Genomic DNA, 25,088 nt, shown 5'->3' with positions numbered 1-25,088 from the left:
TGGTTTGTCAGTGGAAAACAGGAGTGTTTTGTATAGCTCCTATGTAATGCGTGCTACAAAGAAGCCAGGATAGTGGCCTGACATCATTTCCAAGTGGAAACCCAGTGTGGCACCCCATTAAAGACAATAACGACCACAATAATCAAGCATGCTTAACCTTCACAAGCAAGTATCATCTGTGTGGTTTTTTTTTTTAATATTTATTTATTTGGCTGTGTTGGGTCTTAGTTGTGGTGCACAGGCTATCTATTTGTGGTGTGTGAGCTCCAGAGCTGCGGGCTCAGGAGTTGCTGCAGAAGGGCTCAGTTACCTGGGATCTTAGACCCCTGCTCAGGGATCAAACCCACATCCCTTAGATTGAAAGCATGGGATCTTAACCACCGGACCACCAGGGAAGTCACTCATTTGTGTTTGATTGCAGCTTTAAGGGAAGGCATTGTCTTAAGCAATTACTTACCTGGGTTGGTATTGGCATCACACTCATGAGACGCTGTGTGGTCCATGAAGAGTGCCTTTGGATGACTTCACATAGATATACTAAACACTATGGAAGCAGGAAGCTTCAAGTATATGTCACATAGCCATGTACTCAGACCACGTGACTTTTATTGACACGTTTAAATTGATACTCAGTATGGCAGTGGAAGCAGAAAGATAGTGTAGATGTTGAAAAATAAAAGGACAGAACAACTCATGATTCTGGTAATACTATGACACACATTTTTAAAAGGACTGTCAGTATTTTTGCAATCATATGTTATTAATTATATTGTACTGAATCTAGGGTAGAAGATACTAGATTCTCTCCTTTTCAAAAACGAAGAATCTGCAAATAGGCTAAAGAAACCCAAGATCCTATTTTTTGAGAAAAGGGACACGGTTAGTGCAAAGAAACTCATCCATTGAATAAATCTCTGCTTATACTTCCATTGGAGTAATTTTCAAAGTTGTGCTGACTACACTGAAACTGTAGAATGAAAGCCTCCAGCCACAACCTTCCTACCCACTGGGTAACACCTATAAATGCTCTTACATGTGTTCTATGGGCCCGGGGAGAAGCAGATTTGCTTATATTCTGCATACCTTCTGTAGGAGACCAGATCCCTCCCAGGACTTAAGAATTACCAAAGTTGCTTGAGTTCACACTCTGGCTGCAGGTGACAAAGGATCAAACAAAAAGGGAGACTTGTGGGCTCATGTCCAAGCATGGCTGCAGAGAAGTTGGCCTTAGATGGTACAGAACCAGAAACTCAAATACCACTAGGATGCCTCCTCCCTACAGCTCGATGTCTGTGTTTCCATTTCCTTCTCCCTAACTGAAGCTCAGTGTGTGTGTGGGGGAGGTGGGTGTTGGTGCCAGACTCACACTCTTCTTATGGCTCAGTGAGCAGAGACGAATAAGAAAATTGGCTTCTCTCTTATCTTCAGTTTTCAACATAGGATTAATAACCTGAATCATACATTTTGGGCCATACAGCCACCCCTTATAAAATCACTCTGGACAAAGGAGAGTTACCAAAAGAGGCATATCCTTGGCCCAGCTCCTTGGACAGGGGGTAAGTCTGTTACGAGAGGGGCAACATAGATGTTGGTTAGATACCTGGGTAGGGCCACTTCAAAATGCAAGCAAAATCTACATACCACTGGAAAATCACTCATTACTAAAGGAATGCTGGGCTTCCCTGGTGGTTCAGCAGTTAAGAATCTGCCTGCAATGCAAGAGATGTGGGTTTGATCTCTGGGTCTGGAAGATCTCCTGGAGAAGGGAATTGGCAAGCCACTTCAGGCTTCTTGCCTGGGAATCTCATGAACAGAGAAGCCTGGTGTAATACAGTCCATGCGGTCTCAAAAGAGTCGGACTCAACTCAGCAACTAAACAGCAACAACAAAGGAATGTTAGATACATGCGAATAAATAATAACACATGGAAATCTGGGATAATCAATTTTTATAGACAAATAAATGATTGACTCTGACAAGGAGCAAAGTCAGAATTCATGTAGGTAAACATTTTCACTTGTTCCTTCATGAAGGATAACATCTTTTCTTGGACAAGAGCAAAAGAAAAAACAGTCACTTGATTAGAAGTGGTAAAGTGTGCTAACTTTATTATTGGCTATCACACCAATCTCTGTTGTATCATTCCCACGTTTAAACCATTCCCAAATGAGAAAAAGGACAATCACACTGATCGACATCCATTGGGAATATTTATTGTGGTTCTTAATGCATTTCCTAACACCTATGGTACTCTTTAATCAAGAATATAAAGTAATCTACTTAGAATTTGCCACTCAACATGAGGAGCTTTCTTAGAATCACAGAAGAAGTTTACAAATAGAGCAACCATCAACATCATACATTTTTCAAACCATAACTCTAACACGGATGTAAATTATTCTCCAGACCATGAAAATTCTCTAGAAAGTCCATTTTACCAGTATTGGGAGAGGAAGCTTTCAAACATGCAGCCAGCCAGAAAGACCATTTTATATATGGAGTGTGCTTCTCCTCTCTTTCCTCTAAAATGACAGAACTGTAGCTGTATCTGAAGAGAAAGTGAATTTAATGACAGCCATTAGCTAAAAACTTGCAGAAATGCCTATATCTGGTATGAGAGGAATGATATATTGCACTGTAACATGCGTACCTCTGTCCAGAGGACAGCAATCTGCCCTGTCTTCAGGGTGCCTGGACTTCTCTCCAATTTGATACCCAGGATGCTTGGTAGAGCCCCTGGGGAACTGTTTGATAACTGAGGATACCTCGGAGGAGGAGGTCCTTACAAAATCTAATCTACCATGTTTATTTTCTAAGGATGAGTTCACTGCGCTTCAAACCCTGGATTTGCTCATCATTATTTTCCCTAGTTTGATAAAGCTGAATAAAAAGTATTTTGTTCAAGGAAGAAGCCTGGGTAGAAGAAAGAACACTGTTCTGTAGAAAAAGGCATTCAATATTTAGAAACTTTCCCGAGAAGAAAAAAGAGACCCTGAAAAGAAAGAATTCTTAAAAAAAATAAAAAATAAAAAACTAAACCTCTCCTGTCATTGTTACTGCAGGTTCATGATAAATTATCCCACAGCTCCTCTTAGTTTAAGAGGAGGTATTATCCAAGAAGCCCACAAAACCACAGAGAAAGACTTCTAAGGATCCTTCTGGATATACAGGAACACTGCACTGTTTGAAAATGAGAAAACTGACTAATCAGTTAGCCTTCCTAAAAAAAAAAAAAAAAAACTGTCATCTTTGGCAAAGCACAGGTAGTTATTTGGTTTGTTTATAAAGGCAACTTCTTGGTTGGATGTCAGCACCAATAGACTCTACACCCTTCGGTCTCTCCCACAAACCAGGTTACTTCTCTCACACAGAGATGCTCCTGTTTGCCTTCTTGGGCATTTATTTTAGTTACCAAAAGTGGGGAGGGAGAAGGGATGCATTAAGATGTAATCACAAAGTCAGAGGCTCCAAAAGAAAAGACAGAGAAGGCTGAAGGAAAAACCTAATCTTTAAGACAACATTTCTCCTAATTCAATCCACACAAATGTTATCTTTTAGAACTAGAACAATGCTGCCCTGGGTATTCTCTGAGTGGAGTTCTTCTCCCTCTTTCTTTTTTTCTACATGTCATGATTTAGTTAGGAGGGAAAGTATATCAATGAAACTCTCCCTAAAGGCCCATCTTGGTACAAATTGTGCACAATTTAATGTATCTACCACAGAAGATGAAGATAAATCCAATGTGAGCACCAACTGTAAACATGACCTTCTCAGAACTTATAAAACAAATAAGCTAAGCATATATATTTTTCCTTTTGGTTATTCATTAAAATGCCATAGCATGCTGAAGAGAACAAAATCTATATGGCTATAAAAGCAGTAAGATGCTACAAGAAAACCAGACAAAAACTTTGTAAGATATACAATTATGATTACTGATGTCCTTCTAATAAACTCCTATGTGGTTAAAATGAAGAGCACACGGCCTAGAACAATGGTTTACTACACATTTCAAGTTGAGATCTGCCGCATTGGTATGAGTTTTGGTGAAACCTGGTAAAAGAAAGAGAAAAAAAAAATTATGGACTTACGAAAAAACCTCATGGTAGAAAACATCTCTGCTTTGAGTTTCCAAAACTGAATGATGTAGGCAACAAGTAGTCTTGCCATAGACCTCACCTGGAGTTTCCTCATTATTTTCCCTTTTGAGCCACTGAGAAAAAGAACACTTTTATCCATTTACATTTTGTGTATCTGGTAGTTCTCAACCTTCTTGCATTAGAGCTCTTAAAGATATTTAAGACTTGCAACCAGGAGGAGGTGGAGGAGGAGCAGCAGGAGATGAACAAGGGCCCAGATAACCAAACTCTCCCGAACAGCCCCCTGAGCTCTGGGACTGATGAAACTTCACTCAGAACAGAGCCATGGAGCAAGCCACGAGTTTCAAAATCCTTAAAGTAGGTCCAGTCAATTCACAATTTTGTTAAGAGATAATGTAGTCTTTGGATAACACACTTTTATCAGAAATTTCATAATCAAAGTGGAAATGATAAAAAGGCAGTAAAAAGATACCAGGTTATTATAAAAAGGAAGTAACAGCATTAAAAATATTAAACATTAACTATGATTATGTTCAACATACCAAATAGCAAATGAATTCCAAGGAGCCTTGAAGAAAAGAAATATGAGGGCAGATCTATATTTAATGCTAAAGCTGGTAGAAAAGGAAATCTAAATGTCAGTGTGTGTGTGTTAGTTGCTCAGTCATGTCCAACTCTTTGCGACATCATGGACTATAGCCCATCAGGCTCCTCTGTCCATGGAATTCTCCAGGCAAGAAAACCGGAGTGGGCTGCCATGCCTTTCTCCAGGGAGCTTCCCAACCCAGGGATCAAACTTGGGTCTCCCGCATTGTAGGCAGATTCTTTACCATCCGAGCTACCAGGGAAACCCTGGTGGTAAGTAGTCTGGCTTAATTTTGATGGATCTTTCAAGGTGTAATAGCAGGTAAATTTAATCTGGCAAATATCCATTAAGTCTTAGTTAACAGGCTCCATGGAAAGCACAGTAAGGAATACTAAAATTTAGGTGATTTTTGAGCCCTTCAAGGATGTGACAATTGGAGGGGATCTAACTTATCTTTCAGAATAAACACTTAAAATTTTGTTAAATGAATGAATGAATGAGTGGACCAATATAAGCCTCAAAGAACTAGAAGAAAGGTCTCCTAATAGAGGATAAGTCAGTAGTAAAAACAGAAGACGATTATTTGGCTATGATGAGGTTAAATATTGCTATTCATTTGTAAATTTTCTTATTAAGTCTTCACAATGTCAAAAGTTAATGTCCTCTCTTCCATTTTTCTACCTAAAAATGCCATGACCAGAATAAAAAAGATCAGAATGGCTTGGTACATATCTTAGGATAAATGAGAGCTCACTCAGACTTGCCAGCTCCAAGAACAGATATATAATAATAGACAAAATAAAAGATGTTTATATACAAAAGTCACAGATCTTCAATTCTACCAAAAAGAATAAAGATATCTGGGCTCTGAGTATTTAGAGAGTGTGTCTCATAAACAATTGACTTTCTTTTCTTTTTTTTTTTGACTTTCTTTTCTTAAACAACAGAGCATCTATGGAAATAATTTAATGAGATAAAACTCTTCTTATTTTCTAATACGTGTTTTATAGCATTGTCTTTAAAAGGAAACTGGACACCTTGATGTTTTCAAACTAAACATCTGATCTTCTCCTTGTCATGCTGGCCCTATTTCGAGCTCTTAGTAACCTTTATAGCCTCAGCGTGGAACTTGACTTTTAACAGAAAAGAAGATGAACCTTTAGGTACACTGACTTGGCCTATTTTTGTAAAGAAAAAACAGCTACGAATCCACCATTTTTCATTTGTTCTCTCACAGTCTCATCAACACGGTGAACCCAGGTAAGCTGAAGCAGATTATCCTGCCAAACTGATCTACAGGCTAAGCATAGGACTGTATGATTTATGAGCAGAGGATAAGCTAACAAGTTTTCTTCCCAGTCCACTGAAATCCAAAGAATATACTGTTTAATTCTGGTGTAATACCAGTTCATAATAGACATTGAGAATACAAATTTATTCAACTTGGCAAAGAATGCCTGCAGCTGGCTTTTTTCAGATTCCCCTGCAAATATATAAACAGGTAGGATTCTTATTTGATTTGTTGCCACTGGTGGTTTAAGTGTATTCCTACCTACAGAAAAGACCAAGGCCCTTGGGAGTAGGAACTACACTAATTTGTGCTGTTTTATTCATATTTCATAGCTTAATATATTATAACATTAATATTAATACACTGGGTGTTTAATAAATAACCATGGACAACTAATAACCTCTGGAAGTTTATTCTACTACATGATGTTCAACTATAAATTCAATTTAAGTTTTTAAATTAAAAAAACAAAAAACTTAAAAAATAAAACAGAAATATTCTAGTTCAAAAAGGCCCACAGATATATGTGGTAAAGAAAAACCTATTTTATGTAACTCAAGCATGAATCAGAAAAGAAAGAAATGAATATCCAATTGAACCAACTACTTATTAAAAAAGATACTTTGGAATATAATGGAATTCAAGTGGTATGATGCCACCTTCCTTTTTTTTTTTTTTTCTGCACCATGCAGCTTGCATGATCTCAGTTCCCCCAACCAGGGACTGAACCTGGGCTGCAGCAGAATCCTAACCACTAGGCCACCAGGGAACTCATCTCCTTTTTCTTTCTATTTGGCCCATGAAGTAGCTGGCAGTAACACTCTGAGTGATGTAAGTATAGCCAGAAGTAAAGAAATTTAACGTGTTCATTAGCTTGTCACAGCTTTAATATGAGAACTGTGCAATATCACTTTGGCTCTTTGAAAATGAATTATTTCTGAATATTTGAGAGATTTTTTTCAAAATGTGAGTGCCCTAGAAAAAAATAAACCAGAGAACTCCTTAGTCATAAAAATGTTTGGAGCTAAAATTATAAAAAAAAAAAATAGAAAAGCATTCTTGCACAGCATCGCAGTCAAGCATTTGTAGGGGGTGAACATGTGTATGGCTTTACCAACCAACAGTGCTGGTGTGAAGCATTTATTCCCCACTGCTCGTGGGGAAGGACACTTATCAGTGTAATACTCTGGCCTCAAGTGTGTCCCCTAAGAATGATTTGGGCAGAGGAACTGGGGGTGTGTGGAACTCAGTCTGACCCTTCTTCCTCAGCCTTCTGTAGGGAGCACGTGCTGTGTGGCTCTCAGCCACGTGGAAAGAAGTTCAGTAGAAAAGACTCTCCCCTGTGTGGAGGGCCTGATTTTTCAAAGCTGCCTATAACTGCGAGTGGAGGTCCCTCTCACTTCAGGGGTTTGTAATTGGGAAAGCTTATGTGGCTGTACATCTAAGCCACATTCTTCATCCTAGGCTTCATAAGATAATGTTTTAACCTCTGCTTGTCCAGCTCGTTTATCTCTCTCAATAGATTTGGAACTCAATCTCCAAGAAATACAGAGGAAAGTCCCTTTCTTAATAACAATTGCATTTTTGAAGGAGAGCGATCATATGGAACAAGACCTCTGTCCATTATGGGTTGGCTTCTTTTGCTGTCAACTACTGCTGACCAGAATCTTATTTTAGAAGCGTGGAAGTTTCCTGAAATATAGTCAATATTTGCATTTCTTTTACAAAACGTCTACAGCTTTCTCTGGAGTTTCAGACATAACATGACAGAGACTTTCCTACTAATTGAAAAGAAAATTCCTTTCTACTCACATTATGGTTACTATGAATTTTTTAAGAAGCTATTTCAAGTGAGACCTAAAGGACACATTTTCCCTTCACATTTGCTGTTTTTGCTAATTGCACTGTGACATACAGGAAAGTCTTAGTCATTCTATTTTTTTTAAATGTTCAAATATTTCACTACCATTATTTTTAATACCCTGAAACCTCAATTTTGTCATGTCCTGTTATCTGATGTTGTCATATTTGTCTTTTTCTTTGAAATTCTCAGGATTTTCTCCATCAGCTCACATCCACATTCTATATCCTTTGCGCAGTCCCTTGCCCATATTCTTTGCCCAGATTTTTACCAACACATTTTCATAGTTACTTTGACCAAGGTCTTTACCTTTCTTTGGGCTAACTACTCCTTTCTAAAATGTTCACTTCTCAGTATACAGTGAAGGCTGAGTGGCCTTTTGTCAAACAAAGATCTTGAGTAAGTTGTATGCAGTCACATAGAATAAAATGCTATCTATGGCAGTAATAATAATGAGCTATCTTTTGAATTATCAAATAAAGAGATGCTCTCCCAATGTACTTTATTATTAAAAGTAGCTTGCTGATAACCCAGCTATGAAACAGAGCTTGCGAATAAGACCACTTCAGTCTCTAGTCTTACAGAGAATTTGATACATGTGGATTCATCTGTTAGAGTCTAAAGAGATGCCACTGATCATTAGATCCTCAAAATCTAGTTCTTCTGTTGAGATGGTCTAGCTGACACTACTAGACCTTTTCATTTTCAGAGCAATGCTGACATAAAAATTAACATTTCATTTCAACAGCCTCATTTGGAGAAAACAAAGTTATACTTCAATGCCAAAAGAGGAAGAGGATTGCTACTGCGATAAGAGAGGGGCCATAGAGATATTTTTCAATGTATCAAACAAAACAAAAACAGTAAAAATCCATCTTTTTCATTCTTGATTTACCTATATGACTTAAAAAAAAAACTGATAACGAGGATATTCTTTTACAATTCCCTTCCGAAGCAGAGACTTGAACGTTCTACAGAATGTCTCAAAAATGTCATCTGCTGAAGAAGAGGTTAACTTATCCACAGAGGGGAAAAACTATAAAGAATAGCTAATTAAGGCAGAAGAACTGTTTGCTTTCATCACTGGAGTAAGGAATTCTAAATAGTTAAACTATAAACAAATCCCATTTGTTACCCACTGAGGTCACTGAAAAAGTTAATTACAGATGCGCTTTTCATGTAAAGAATTGTTGGAAGACTTCTTTTTTCTGAAAGGAAATTCAAAGAAGGTTAATAGACAAAGACCTTTACACAGTACCAGAAACAGTTATATGTGGATTGTGAATTATGCAGCACAACTGTGTTTACAGATGTTTGTTAAGTACTAATAGGTACTATCCAAATATGTAGTACCTCAGGAAGAAATGTATGAAATACATGCATGATTTATCAAGTAAGTTCCTTGGTTGCTCAGATGGTAAAGAATCTGGCTGCAAAGTGGGTCAGGTTGATCCTCATTAGGTCAGGAAGACCCCTGGAGAAGGAAAAGGCAACCCACTTCAGTATTCTTGCCTGGAAAATTCTGCGGACAAAGAAGCCTGATGGGCTACAGTCCACAGGGTTGCAAAGAGTCAGACACGACTGAGCGACTAACAGTTGGTTAAATTACTTTCTCCAGGATGGGTAGCTGCAATATTTCTTCTCATTATAAATATATTTCATTTTAACATGTAGAGCTGTTCTTAAAAATTATGTGAGAAGCAAAGTCTATTTCTTCATTTTTCAGACACATTTCACCTTTACTTTCAATTAACTCCAAATGGACTGAACTCTCTTCTCAATCCCATTAGTTTGGTGATTGGTGATTCATAAATAAGCTCTTATATTAAAAGGCAATTATTTATATTACCAGGCCCGAGCTGGTCTCAGTAGTAAAGAATCCGCCGGCCAATGCAGGAGACACAGGTTCGCAGGTTCTATCCCTGGCTTGGGAAGATCCCCTGGAGAAGGGAATGGCTACCGACTTCAGTATTCTTGCCTGGAGAATTCCATGGATATAAGAGCCTGGAGGGCTACATTCCATGGGGTCACAAAGAACCGGACACAACTGAGTGACCTTGTGAACTTTATTCTCTTTGTTTAAAAAAGGGATTTGGAGATTTTAGTGGATACTCCTGATGTTCTTATATGCTTTGTAAGTCAGAATTTTAAAGCACGCAGTTTTTCTTCAAATACAGGAATCATCTATTTTGTGATTATCAATCCAGTGGTGTTAAAAGCTCAACATTCAAGGATCGCCCAAAGATGGAATGATCAGGCAAAGAAGTTAATCAGAGAGAAAATCAAATTCCAGAGATACATTTCAAAATATGGAAGTATCATCTGTCTGTGTGTGGCTCACATTTTTCAGTTAATTAAGTTTGGCTGTGCCCAATACATAACCCAGAACAGAGGACTGCAAGGAATGTCACAACAAATAGCTTAGAGCTCAGGCTCAACCTGCTGTTTGCAGCAGCTCCTGGTGGGCCCTCCCCCTCCTGCTTCTGATCCCTGAGCCAACCCCGTCCCCTGAGTCAGAGCCTGTTCCTGCTCCCACCTGCTCTCACTGGAGGCACCCGTCCTTCCACTCCTGTTCCTGCAAAGGTCAACTCCAAAAATGATCACAAATTAATGGTTCATGTCCCATAAATACCCATTAATCAAGCTCGGGGTACAGGACAAGTGGCTGGATTTGTTCATAGAAACACTTACTGTGAAATCACACCCAGTGCTCTTTTTTATGTCATCCACTGTCAGGCCTTCCCAGAGTTCAATAAGAGTCAGACCCTTCTTGCTGTCCACATCAAACACAGCCTGTCAAAATCAAGAAAATGACAATGACTATTCCTATCACTGTAATTATTTTATAGCACAAAACAGAAATAACCTCACAAGTTTTTTGAGGACAGCAAAGACCCAGGGTAAAAGACTGAAAATTAGCAATGAAAATATGTCAACTGTAACTACTATATTTTGGTGAGAATAAACGCCAACTCTTTAATTGGCAATTAGTTGGGGAGCTCTGTTGATGCCAGAAAATAAATGAATGTTGACTATTGATGGCATTTGCCACTATTATAACCAGTTTTTTTTTTTTTAACCTACTTTCCTTTTGTTAGATCTAACACTTTTGGTCAAAATTTAATTTGGTGATTAACAATGATCTGAAAAAAAAGGAGAAAGAAAAACAGGGAGGGAGGAGAGATTTAGAAGGTGAAAGCAAAGGGATGATGGGGGAAAGTTGACTGATGCTTCTCAGTAAATTACCGGAAACAAAAGCAGGTGCTCTGAAGTAGCTAGGAGTTAATTGGTTTTTTTTTTTTTTTTTTAAATTTTTCCATGTGGACTATTTCTAAAAGCCTTTATTGAATTTGTTTCAATGTTGCTTGTATATGCTTGTTTTGTGGCCCTGAGGCATGTGGGACTTTAACTCCCTGACCAGGGACTGAACCCCAACCCCCTGCACTGAAAGGTTAGGTCTTAACTACTGGACCGCCAGGGGAGCCCCAGCTAGGAGTTAATTGTAAAGTGACAGTTCGCCCTGAAAGACAACCCCCTCCCCCAGGTAAATAGCAAAGCTTTCCCTTAAGTCCTGCGAAAACACACAGGTCTGAAAGCATAGCATGAGACTCTCCCTCTGGTGTGGACATCAAATGAAGATGCTTACGTTTAGGACAAGCATGAGAAGGCTCACCTCACCCTAAACACTGCATTTCAACATTCTGATTGGTTATACTAGGTGACGGTGGTGCCAATTGGTATAGCTTGACCCAAGCAGGTACATTCAACCAGCTGTGTCTGATACAGAACACGTGTGGTCACTCTCGGTAAGTGACAAATTGAGTAGAAGGGACCCACAAAGTCACGCAATAAAATCTTCCACACAAGAATTCTTCAAAGCATCCTTCTGAGATGGTCTCTGGGGCTTTGTTTAGAAACTTCCAGTGGTAGAAGATTGGAGAAGACTCTTGAGTGTCCCTTGAACTGCAAGGAGATCCAACCAGTCCATCCTAAAGGAGATCAGTCCTGGGTGTTCACTGGAGGGACTGAGGTTGAATTTGAAACTCCAATACTTTGGCCACCTGATGAGAAGAGCTGACTCATTTGAAAAGACCCTGATGCTGGGAAAGATTGAGAGCAGGAGGAGAAGGGGACAACAGAGGATGAGATGGTTGGATGGCATTACCGACTCAATGGACATGGGTTTGGGTGGACTCCGGGAGTTGGTGATGGACAGGGAGGCCTGGCGTGCTATATGGTTCATGGGGTCGCAAAGAGTTGGACACGATTGAGCGACTGAACTGAACTGAGTGGTAGAAGGCTCACTTTCTAAGGCAGATTACCTACCAATGGGAAGCTCTAACTGCAAGGAGCAAAAGTGCTTCCCTAAACATTCACTCATGGACTCTACAGTAAGTTGTCCTCCCATGCACAGGAACCGTTCCCTCTTCTAGTTTTCAAGGTCAGTCTTCCTCAGACTTAAATTTTATGCTTCCCAGATCTTTCCTCTTCTCTGGAATTACCTTAAATTCAACTATTATTTTCAGCCTTAGAATCTTTATTTTCATCTACCTTGGCAGTCCACCCCTAAATTGACATTTTTAAACACACTCCTGGAGGCTATTAAAAAGACACAGCAATGTGTATTCCAATATAAAATAGAAAATTTTAAAATAATAAAAAAGAAGACACAACAATATGTAGTGGAAAGAATCCTGGCTTTCAAGATGAACTGGAATTCCAGCTCAGCTGACAATAGCTATGCAATCTTTGCTGAACCTGTCTTCACATCTGTAGATGTATGTCAAACAAACCTACTTCCCAAGATTGTTATACAGGACAAATATAATAACAAACCTACTCTGAGCAGCTGGCCTCATGCCTGAGACACAGCAAGGACACCACAGAGGCATATTCTTTCTCCCACATGTGCGTATGTGTGTGAACACAAATTAAAGCCCCAAATGCTTATCTGTCTCCAGATAATTGATATTTCTCCACAGGAGCAAAACATTAAGGGAACTAGTGATATTTGCTTTGTTTGATGAATTCATAGACACCTGATTGGCTTTACTGGAAAAGATGATTTAAATTTGGGATGATATATTTCAACAAACTTTTTTGTTTCCACATTTTAATGTTCCTAAAGACACTTTTTTCAGCTGAAATATGTTTTGAGGGGAAAAAAATCATCAGTGAGGAACGTCTGTATGATGCAGTAGGTTATTCAAAATGACAATTACAATTTTTTTTTTTAATTGGCAACTTTTTCTTTGCAGAAAATGTGTCTGGAGCATCATTCATACTATATTCTTTCCCTTGTATTATGAACAACCACAAATTTATTAAAATGGAACAAATAAGAGAAAAAGAGCCTTATTGTGTATAACTGTGGTATTATGAATATAAGGCTTCGGTGATCAAGAAGATAAACCCTGTGGCAAATGACATTGCTTTTAAAAACCTTTCATTAACATATTTATCAATCCCTAATTAGCTCTCGGGTTCATATATTAGAAAACTAAGTATTATGAATTTTAAAAAATGAGAAATCTACTTTTGAAATATTGAGGGAGATTCCCCACTTAGTCGTATAAAGTGTAAACAAAAACTTGATAAAAGACAGACACTAAAATCTAAAAGCTACAATCAACTGTTCAACTACCAAGAATAATATTTCAATTACTTTGTTTTACAGATGAATAATTTTATTATTTTTTTCACCACCATAACAGGCTGCATTATGGATAAAGCAATTAGTCACAGCCCAAGTGCTGTTGAGGAAGGCATCTATCATCCCATCATTCTAGCAACACAAAACCAAGAAAGCAGAGTCGTAATATCTCTGAAGCCTCTTTCAAATGGCAGGCAAGTAATGGAACTTTCCTTAAGAGCTGAAAATGGAATTCTAGTCCCACATCTGCTCTAGCAGAGTGTTCACAGTCATTAAACTTCATAGCACGGCAGCGTTTATTAAGCATCTTCTATGTATGGAGCACAGGGGAATATGCTACCTACTCTGTTCGCTGAGGCACCCAAAGTGCCACACCTAGCTCCCTTTACCTATACAACGCCCCGGACAGGTTAGGTTCCAGTCACCCCCGGCTGCTAATGAGTTCACACATTCCTTCCAATGTGTGAGCTCCTTCACACTTCTCTGAGCTCCAGATACCCATCTCCACTTGTTTATCAGAAATCTCAGACTGGATACTTTGGATGTCACTTACTCAGGAATATCAAGTTGAGTATGCTCAAACAAAACCTATTTTGTCGCTGCCTCCCCTGGCTCCTCCCTTACTCTTCCTGCAGAGCCGGCCTTCATTAAAGATAAAAGAGGTAAACCATGCCTCTAGCCAGAAAACTCAGGAATCACCTCTGCCTTTGCGACTATGCCCCATTCATCACCAAGTTAGGCTGAGTCCATCTCCTAAATCTTTATGAAATCTCTCTTTGGGTCTTGTGGTTTAGGACCTTGATATTTTTGACCAAGATACCTGAAGGAGGTTCTCCTGGCTTCTCCCCCTACTCTACGTAAAAACCACATGGCTCTTTACAAAATGCAAATCTAATCAATGGTGCTCCCAACTATTAAACATCAAGAAAGTGAAAGTGAAATTCACTCAATTGTGTACAACTCTTTGTGACCCCATGGACTATACAGTCCATGGAATTCTCCAGGCCAGAACACTAGAGTGGGTAGCCTCTCCTTTCTCCAGGGGATCTTTCCAACCCAGGGATGGAACCCAGGTCTCCCACATTGCAGGCGAATTCTTTATCAACTGAGCCACATGGGCAAAGTCCATTAAAAATCATGAAGGACTCCCAACTGCCTTCCAAATAAAACTCAAATTTACTAACAAGACATTCACATTCCTTCATAATTTGGCCCCTCACTGGCTTTTCACCTTCAGCCTTCAAAATCCCTGTCTACACCCTCACTCCATGCTGTCCTATGCTCCACACTGTCCCACATGAAAGTCCTGGAGTAAGCTGTGTTTTGATACCTCTGTGACTCTGCTTATTTTCTTCCTTTTGCCTAGAAGGGCCTCTTTGGTCTTATTTTCACTTATAAAAACTCGTATTTATTTTTCAAGACTCATCACTCAATCTATTAATTTTCTCATCAAGGAAGGTATGGTATTTATTCAACAGGCATTCACTGTGTACAGGTCAAGCATTATGCTCAGTGTTGGATAAATAGTAATGAGTGAGACAGGCAGAGCTCAGAGGTTATTTCAATACAGTGCTAAGTTAGGGTGGAGTCCTAAGACTCAGGGAAGCAACGACAAGACTTGGGGAGAGATAGGGAAGGTTTGCCAGAAGAATCAATAGCTGAGACATAAAAGATGAGCAGGAGTCAGTCAGATGGCTAGGGTGGCAAGAGCATGCCAGGGAGAGAGACAGGATGTGCAAAGTCCCAGAAGAACATGGTGTGTGTTGGGGGGGAAGGTGCAAGTGATGCCGCATAGTTCACAGCATTTACGACGGTAGAAGTGGGGAGAATGTTAAGGCAAAAAGAGAGCAACAGACTGGAGGAGAAAAGATTCAGACTGTGAAATGCCTTGCAGTTAAAAGCTTATATTTGATGGGAATTCCTGGTGGTCCAGTGGCTAGGACTCCTAACTGTCACTGCCGAGAGTTGTTTTTTGTTGTCACTGAGACCCTCAGTCCTGTCCGACTATTTGCGACCTCATGGACTATACAGCCTGCTAGGCTTCTCTGTCCATGGGATTTCCCAGGCAGAGATACTGGAGTGGGTTTCCACTTTCTTCTCCAGGGGATCTTCCCGACCCAAGAATCAAACCCATGTCTCCTGTGTTGGCAGGAGGATTCTTTACCACTGAGACTACTAGGGCCTGGGTTCAAACACCGTGTTGGGGAACTAAGATCCTACAAGCTGCGCAGTGTGGCCAAAAAAAAGAGAGAGAGAGGGAAAGAGAGAAACGCTTCTATCTGATACCACTGAGCTTTCCTGAGACTCTCCTGAGCCTGCCAAGCAGCTTTCCTCTGTGTCCCCAGCTCAGCATCTGACCTGCCGCACCTCTCCCGTGGACTGTACTGCGTGCATTGCTCTAAGTGCTGGCTCCTCTGGAAGCTTGATGTCGGCTCCACCTGAACGTGCTCCTGGGGGCAGACTGTCCTCCTTTCTGAGCCCACTGTTGGCAATAGTCTGCCTCAGAGAAGGAGCTCAAAAATACTTATGAAATGAAAGAATGTATAAAACAATAATGCAGATGGAGAGAAAGGGTAGAAAGCTTTTTTAAATGGCAGCAAATTTAAACAACATGTAAGTAATGTCATGAGAAAATGCAGGCATGTAATCAGTGGTTCCCAAGCTTTTTTGGCACCAGGACTGGTTTAGTGGAAGACAATTTTTCCACAGACAGGGGGTAGCGGGTGGGATGATTCAGGTGGTAACGTGGAAAGATAGGGAGCGATGGGAAGAAACAGATGAAGCTTTGGTTGCTCATCTTAATGCCCACCTCCAGCTGTGCCAGCTGGGTTTAAGACGGGTACCCGGGGGCTGGGGGCCCCTATATTAGATGCTAAGTGCCAAAATGAATGGTGGGCCACTCTGAGGATGAAATTGTGAGTGCTAAATTATCTGAAACCTCTTTATGATGAGCTGGAAATTATACTAAAAGATGGGTAGGATTTGGGGAGGCAGAGGAGAATGGGAGCTGTTCCACATGAAAGCACTAAACTGGTAAGAACCAGGTGAGGGCGCACATGAGAGGGGGATGCAGCGAGAGGGCTTACCTGGGAGAAGAGGAAGACTGGGGGTTAAAATGTAGCTGGGATTATCCTGAGAAGCCGTACCACATTACTTTACTAAAGAAAACAGGATCAAGGACTGTTTTGTCTTTGATTTCAAAGTAATGGATTCTTTTCAACAAGTCCTGTCCATGATTGTGGAGGAGTTTAAGAAATGGTAAGACTTGGAATAAATGGTGAGGTTAAATTTGTGCTCTTTTATCCGCTTGTTCTTCTCTACATGTCATCTTTATGGATATAAACTGCCCTAGGGGCAGGCACTATTTTAGGACAAAACTCTCCTTAAAATGTGGTTTTCTGAAACGTATTCTAAGCCTTCTACTTCAAAAGGCTGCTTTAGGGTGCTTCATACCACAACTGAATGAGGGTTTAAACCTGTTTGGTGCCAAAAGGAACAGCACCATTACGAAAAAACCAACTCTTGATCTAGAGAATTCTGTTCTGTGGTTCATCAAAATACTGAATCAAAACAATGAAAATGACACCCTCCCGGCTCACTTACGAGAACAATGTCATTTCAGCATCTCAGGTTCAAATCTGGGTCAGAAAGGAACTACAGCACCGGCAGTGATGCTGTTCTCTCAGTTTCAATTTACCAGTAACCATTTTCTATCAAAGAAGATAGTATCTAGAGGCCCTCTAAAACGCAGGTGTGTTCTGAAGTCCACTTTATGCAAGAACCAAAGAACAGATTTTTTGGTTCACTGTGGAGCCATACTGCAATTTGCACCTAAATGGTTAAAACCTAATTTTTACTGAGTTTCCTGAAATGAGATCCAACAATGTGTACTTGCAATTTAGGAAATCAAAGAAGAAAGGAATGATAAATATATTCTTAACTTTGTATAGATCATCTATTGTATTAGTCCAAGTATAAGGCTCAATATAACTTTTCTTTGATTGTATCACACTGTCAAAGTTACCAAGGGCAGGAGTTCAATTTTGTGTGTATATGTATATTTCCAGAGAAGTTCACTTAAGAATTCTGCATCCAGAAACATTAAATTGATGAATCTTCCTATTCAGTCTACCCACAGATTAAATTAATCCTATGACTACCAATGCAATACACTTTTAGAAAGTAACAAAAAGTTCTGAAATGCTTATACATTTTTTAAAAACGGTAGCAGGCACTAGAGGAAGTAAAAGAGAAAGGCACTTTACCTTTTCAGTAATGATGCGGTTGACACACTGCTTTCCTGTTAGAGGTAATGTACATTTCTCCATGATTTTATGTGCATTTCCCTGTTTTAAAAAACATCAAAAAGAGCAGTTAGGGGCTGATTCTTACTTAGAATTGGTATAAGATAGGACAAAAGGAATTAACAGAGAAACTGTCTCCTAAGTACAGGCTATTTCAAAACTTGTGCCATCATGCTTTCACCTTTGTGGAAGCAGCTTGTGTTCCTACAGTAATTTAGGGAGATATATAAATGAGTAGCCAAATGAGTAGCTAAAACATAACTGGTTTAGTTGGGAAACATCCAGCCACAGATTTGATCTCTCAAGCCTCCGCCCTTAGATCTTCCAAGGAAGGGTCTCCTTGACAAATGAGTTTTTTTTTTTTTTTTTTTAAACCAAGGGTAAGGGGCATACAGAGGATGCAAATGCATATTATACATTCTTTCAAGTTTTATTTTTGTTTGTTGAAAAAGTAATATATTCACAGAAAACAGCAGCTCTGGATGCCCCTCTGTATCCTTAGATGTGCTCTGAACAGGAAATCAATTTCAACTTTATTTAGCATTTTTCTATATCCATCTATACATTCATTCTCTTCTTACCTCTGCATTTAAAAATTTTTTGTTTTGTAACAAATTTTACTTTACTATCTACTATGGCTTACTACAGGGTATTAAATATAGTTTTCCGTGCTATATGATAGGACCTTCTTGTTTATCCACCCTATATACAATAGCTTGCATCTACTAGTCCCAAGTTCCCAATTCAACCCTCTGCTCACTCGCTTTCACAAGTATGTTTCTGTTTTTTTTTTTTTTGTGGCTGAGCAACATGACTTGTGGGACTTTAGTTTTCCAAAAAGGGATCAAACCTGAGCCCTAAGCAGTGAAAATGCTGAGTTCTAGCCACCAGATTGCCAGAGAATTCCTTACAGGAATTCTGTTCTCTACGTCTGTGAGACTGCTTCTGTTTCATAGATAAGTTCATTGTGTCATATCTTAGATACCACATGTAAGTGATATCATAGGTATTTTTCTTTCCCTGTCGGACTTACTTCACTCAATATGATCTTGAAACTCACCCATGTAGTTACAGATGGCATCATTTTATTCTTTTTTATGGCTGAGTAATACTCCAGTATATATATATATATACACACACACTACATCTTCTTTATTCATTCATCAATGGACATGTAGGTTTCTATTTCTTGGCTACTGTAAGTAGTGCTGCTATGAACATAGGCGTGCCTGTATATTTTAAAATTAGAATTTTGTCCAGATATATGCCCAAGAATGGGACTGCTAACTCACAGGGTAACTCTACTTTTAGTTTTATGAGGAACCTCCATACTGTTTTCCATAGTGGCTGTACCAATTTACATTCCCACCAAAACTGTAAGAGGGTTCCCTTTTCTCCACACCCTCTGCAGCATTTGGCATTTGTAAACTTTTTAATGATGGCCATTCTGACTGGAATGAGGTGGTACCTCAATGTAGTTTGATTTGCATTTCTCTAATAACTAGTAATGTTGAGCATCTTTTCATGTGCTTATTGGCCATCTGTACGTCTTCTTTGGAGAAATATCTGTTTAGGTCTTCTGCCCATTTTTTCATTGGGTTGTCTGTTTTTTTGTTATTGAGTTGTATGAGCTGTTTGTATATTTTGGAAATTAAGACGTTGCCAGTTGCATTTTTTTCAAATATTTCCTCCCAGCTTGTACATCATCTTTTTATTTTATGGTTTCCTTTGCTGTGCAAAAGCTTATAAGTTTGATTAGGTCCCATTTGTTTATCTTTGCTTTTATTTCTATTGCCTTGAGAGACTGTTCTAAGAAAATACTGCCATAATTTATGTTAGAGAATGTTTTGTCTATGTTCTCTTCTAGTTTTATGTTGTCATGTCTTATACTTAAGTCTTTAAGGCATTTTGAGTTTATTTCTGTGTATGGTGTTAGGTAGTGTTCTAATTTCATTCTTTTACATGTAGCTGTCCAGTTTCCCCACAACTTATTGAAGAGACGGTTTTTTTCTCTACTGTATATTCTTGCCTCCTTTGTCGAAGATTAATTGACCAAAGGTGTGTGATTTTATTTCTGGGCTCTGTATTCTGTTCCATTGAACCTCTGTATTTTTAAATACTATGTTGACCAAGCTATTTACATCTAAATTAATCAGCTTTAGATAATACCTATTAACTTCTTTACAGAGGCACATGAAGATTTTCCTCTCCTGCAAACCCCCATGTTTCATCATCTTCAGTTCACCCAGTGTAGCTATGTTGCAATTCGTACGTAACTCAGTAGTCAGATTTTACACCATGCTGGCAAAATGACTGTAAAATGGCTCACTGATGCCCCAGGTAGTGTAGAAAACCATGATTATATTCACTTTCTTATATAGCTATTTGCCTTTCCTGGAATATGTCTTGGCCTCAGTTTGCTCACTGGTAAAATGTGTGTGCTGGTCTATAGTCATATTTTTTTCAAAGTTTCCTTCAGCTACACTATCATTTCTTCAAACATGAAAGAGGGATTGAGATGGGAATCAGGTTTTCAACCATCAACCCCTTTCCGCCATTCCCTACTCCTCCCACCCCACGCAGAACAGAGGTGACTGATGGAGCACATCTCTGAAGCACAGTTGAAACATTAACTCTGATGATCTGATCTTCAGATCACTTTCTTCTGATTATGATGAAGCTCCTTTCTAAGTATCAAGCACCAGGAGCCTAAATTACCATTTCCCTTGAGGCTGAAGGCTAATTTGTCACATTTTAGATCCTCTATTTAAAATGGCAAAAATGCTCCTACTGCTTCCATTTTGGGTCTAAAAGCACCCCACACATGATGCCATCATCATCTTTAGCCATCTCCAAGTTTTACCTTCTTGATTATGCACCACTACCTGGCTTATGTCTCTCTCTCAAAACTGCTGTCATACCAAGTATGATCAGAAGCAAAGGACTTCAAACAACTGGGCTTAAGATTTTACTCCTTGTGATAACACATCAATGCACCAACATACAAGTAATTAAGAGGCTTTAGTATACTTAATCCAGTGTATGGCACAAAAGATATTCAGTGTTTTTTGAATGAACAAATGGGGGAAAAGGGGGAATTCCATTGGGAATCTTGGGTGAATTTCAAAAAATGACAAACTGTATTATTTTAATTTAGTCAAAATTAGGGCTAAATATATACAGAGAGAGTGGATAGACATTACACTTTTAACAACAAACTGTATGTTTCTAGATTTTACTGTGTAAGAAAATTTACAACTGCAGAAATAAAACCTCATTTCTGCTTCATTTTTAATGATCTATTTTCATTCCCAGATTTCAAAGAAAGCTTGCACGTGTCACAGATGCTTAATTAAAGAGCCGAAATTAATGATAAATGTTCGAACTTCTATAGTTGTCAGGACTCCTTGCACTTCATATAAATCAAATAAGACATGTCACAATGAATTCCAGGTCTGCATGTGAACAAAGTGAACAATCTGTGGGCCTCCAAGGAACGTTTTCTTACTTTGTTCTCATTATTTGAGCAAGATCTACATCTGGTGTGAAAGCAGTCACTTGGGTTTCAATGAACAACCAACTCTGGTTTAGGAGAATTTCAACTACCAGAATTAACTGTGCCCAACCAAGACAGAGGGGCTTCCCTGGTAGCTCAGCTGGTAAAGAATCCACCTGCAATGCAGGAGACCCAGTTCAATTCCTGGGTTGGAAGACCCCCTGGAGAAGGGATAGGCTACCCACTCCAGTATTCCTGGGCTTCCCTAGTGGCTCAGACAGTAAAGAATCCACCTGCAATGCAGGAGACCTGGGTTCGATCCCTGGCTTTGGAAGATCTCCTGGAGGAGGACATGGCAACCCATGCCAGTGTTCTTGCCTGGAGAATCCCCACGGACGGAGGAGCCTGGCGGGCTACCGTCCACGGGGCCAAAAAGAGACGGACATGACTGAACGATGAAGCACAGCACAGCACATCACCAAGACACACCTTTCAGAAACCATTTCCATGTAAGCAGTATAGCTCAGTGATTCAGAGCAGAGTCAAAGGACCTGAGTGGAAAGCCTCACTCCAGTCCACACTAGCTGGGCAAGGATCCTGTGTCCATGCTTATCCATCTGCTATACCTCAGGGGTGACTCTAAGTGTCCAGCACTTAGCAAGTGCTCAATAACCTTCAACCGTTTACATAACCTATACTGAACATTTCCACAATCTACTAGGGAATTCTTCAGGCTTTCTTGGTGGCTCAGATGGTAAAGAATCCACCTGAAATGTAGGAGACCCAGGTTGGTCCCTGGGTGGGGAAGATCCCCTGGAGAAGGCAATGGCAACCCACTCCAGTATTCTTGCCTAAAAATCCCATGGACAGAGGAGCCTGACAGGCTACATGGGGACCTACGTGGACATAGTCCATGGGGTTGCAGAGTCAGACAGAACTTAACAACTAAACCACCAGGAATTCTTCAGGAAGTCTTAAGTTCCTCAATGAAGTTGAACACAGAATTACACAGAAAATTACACAGAATTACACAGAAAAGTCGCAGAATTCCTGAGACTCACAAAACCTATGAAACTGCAACCCGTATTTGGGAGCAAACCATATGGCTGGCCTAGGATGGTAGCACCAAGAGTATTCTTGTAATGAGAACAAGGTAGCTAGATGACTCCATTCACACTGAGCTTCAAGACATAACACAGATCAAGGAAAAAGAGAAAATGAGATGCAGAAGGATTAAAGAAGATCACAATTTCAATATTCAACAATAGGTTAGCTATGAAGCCAAAATATGACTAACTCCCACTTGAGCACTCTATTCTAACCACGCCAGGCTGAGCCTTACAATGTGCCATGATTCACAAGGCAGGAACAATCACTGGGATTTTAGCAATAAAAAATAAATCCCAAAAAAGAGATGCAGGGTAGTGTGGTAGCAAAGAACACTTTATTAGGAGTCCAAAGACTGGGTGTTTCATTTTAACTCTTCCATTTAATTGTCATTTGGTCCTTTAAATTCTTTGTGCTGTGGTTTTCTTTTCAGCTGCCAAGTCTTCTTCCTTACCTGATCACGGTAGGAAGAAATGTTCTGAAAGTGCAGTAAAGTGGGAGGGGTTGAATCTACATGTGAATTTTTAGGGTGAGTGGTGTCTTGTTCATCTCCATCAATCTGCTCCTTTATTTTCTCCATGAAGAAATGTCAGAAAAAGTAGATGAGCAGACACCAAGAGTAGCATCAAAAAAGCTCTGACTGGTCCTCAAGGCTTCTGACTTTTATATATATTTCCTTCTTTGCTAACTTCATCATAACCTTGGTGAACATTTAAATCTCTTTCCCCCACCTGATTCTTCAGCTTTTCTCTTCCCCACTGCATCACTTACAGACCTCCTACAAAATCTAGGAAACCGCCATTTTCTTTTTATCCAACCGAATACTTCCTATTAGCAGCTTCATGGTGATGCCTCTTTATTTCTTTAGATAATCTGTGTGCAATTTTGCTAAATTCTTCAGTATAAATAGTTCTGGTTAAATGATAATAAACCCCTTGTTATCATTACAACAAGCTTCATGTTATCACAATAAACTTACTCCCAGATAAGAAGTTCTCTTTTTTACAGTGATTTTTGCATTCCATGTCAACATTTCATTTATCTGAGGCAACAGAGCATTCATGTAAGACTTTGCTTTACATAAAACCCCATTTTTATGCCCATCTTTTCTGTTAAGTGTTTCTTAAATGTGGCCCAATATTATTTCTTCTTTCAGGCGTCTTCTTTGGGAAAGCCCTGTGATCAAGTACGAAGAAGGCAAAGTCTAGAAGGTGGTTGCTCCTTAAGGGATCAACTCTTCAAGGGTGTGTTCATGCCACCTGAAACACACTCCATGTACCCCTTCACCCCACATTTGAATGGCAACACCCACCCTCCTCTTCATGACTTGGCTCTGGTGTCACCTACCCTGGAGAAACCATCTCCAGCATCCCCTGTAGAGTGCCCCCACTCCAGTGTCCAAGGGACATCCCCAGTCTGGCGCACCTCTCAGGTGCTCCTGTGTTTCCTCTGCTCTCCACGTGTGTAACTGTTGCCTTCTCTTTACCCACCACTGGACTCTTAGCTCCCTGGATGCGGAAACAATTTATCTCTGTATCTTCAGCAGTGAGTAGAGTACTAGACAAACCACAGTGATCAGTAAACACTGTCTGACTATTACAATTCTGATCCAAGAAATCCAGCAGCATTAGAGTTGTAAAATATCATGTGGCTGAGTGTCTGTAGTCCACTAGAGGCTGTTTCAGTCCTAAGAAATGTACTTCTACCTCCTTAGCATCTCTGAGCGCACTAGGAGAAGTAAGGCTCACAGAAGTGTACAAAGGAACTTAGGGGAGATAGATAAAGGCATGAGCAAAGGGAGAAGCAGACATCTCAAGACTATACTATAGAGAATGCCCTTGTGGTCCACTGGTTAGGATGTGACACTTTCACTGCCCTGGCCTGGGTTCAATCCCTGGTTAGGAAGCTAATATCTCACAAGATATGTGGCACAGCCAAAAAAGATAAAAATAAAAGGACTGCATTAAGAAGCATACACAAGTATGAGACAGAAACTGAGTGAATGACACTTCTTCTACATCTTCTGCCTGCTCTCTCCTAAAGTTGCAAGGTTTACATGAATCTGCTGAAAAGCAGGGCTGCAAAGGCTGACCCTGTCAAAGGAATACTCCACACTTTGTCTGGGGCACAACAAAACCAAGGACAGGTCTCTCTTACGGCATACCAAGATATCACGGAGGAAACCTGAGTGCCACTGCCCTCACCCCTCCCTTCTATACACACACACACACACGCACACATAGAACAGACATAAAAAACTGGGGAACACTCTATTATAAAACCCACGGCTGTCAAATCACTGCGATGATTGATATGGTACCTAGAAGAGAAAGACGGGAGTTGCTAAAGAAAGAAAATCAAGGTACACAGAATAAAAGGATAAGATGATGATCATATTACTCACACTGAGTTTATCCTCATGGGATATTTTTAGCCTTTACACAGCACCTATTTGGTCGGGATAACAACAATCCACATAGGACTTCAGTGGAAAGACTCAGCTAGCTCTGAAGTGGAGAACAATTGCTATTTCAAATGGTTTTTACATGTGGATGTAATAACAGTTTGTAGTTACACAGGCACATTCTCAGGGGAAGACCAGCCAAATGAGACAATAGATACAGCAAGTCATTTCCCTGAAAATAGTCTTCAGGGCTTTGAGACCTTAGAATAGAAGGCCATTTTTCTTC

The 25,088-nt window shown here is 39.7% G+C and overlaps 1 protein-coding gene across 1 annotated transcript in view; it reads right to left on the bottom strand.

Moving 5' to 3' along the window:
* Nucleotides 1-2,193: 2,193 nt before the first annotated feature.
* OXCT1 (3-oxoacid CoA-transferase 1) overlaps nt 2,194-25,088 on the bottom strand; it is a 158,939-nt gene continuing 136,044 nt past the window's right edge. The window contains exons 15-17 of the mRNA XM_043489240.1: nt 17,757-17,837; nt 10,530-10,631; nt 2,194-4,053 (exon numbers count right to left, since the gene is read on the bottom strand). Coding sequence (XP_043345175.1) covers nt 4,012-4,053; nt 10,530-10,631; nt 17,757-17,837 — 225 coding nt within the window. The 3' untranslated portion in view covers nt 2,194-4,011. The remainder of the gene's footprint in view (nt 4,054-10,529; nt 10,632-17,756; nt 17,838-25,088) is intronic.

This window comes from Cervus canadensis, chromosome 16, assembly GCF_019320065.1.
Source record: "Cervus canadensis isolate Bull #8, Minnesota chromosome 16, ASM1932006v1, whole genome shotgun sequence".
Lineage (NCBI taxonomy): Eukaryota > Metazoa > Chordata > Mammalia > Artiodactyla > Cervidae > Cervus > Cervus canadensis.
The sequence above is the reverse complement of the archived record's forward strand: the minus strand, read 5'-3'. Positions and strand labels throughout refer to the sequence as shown.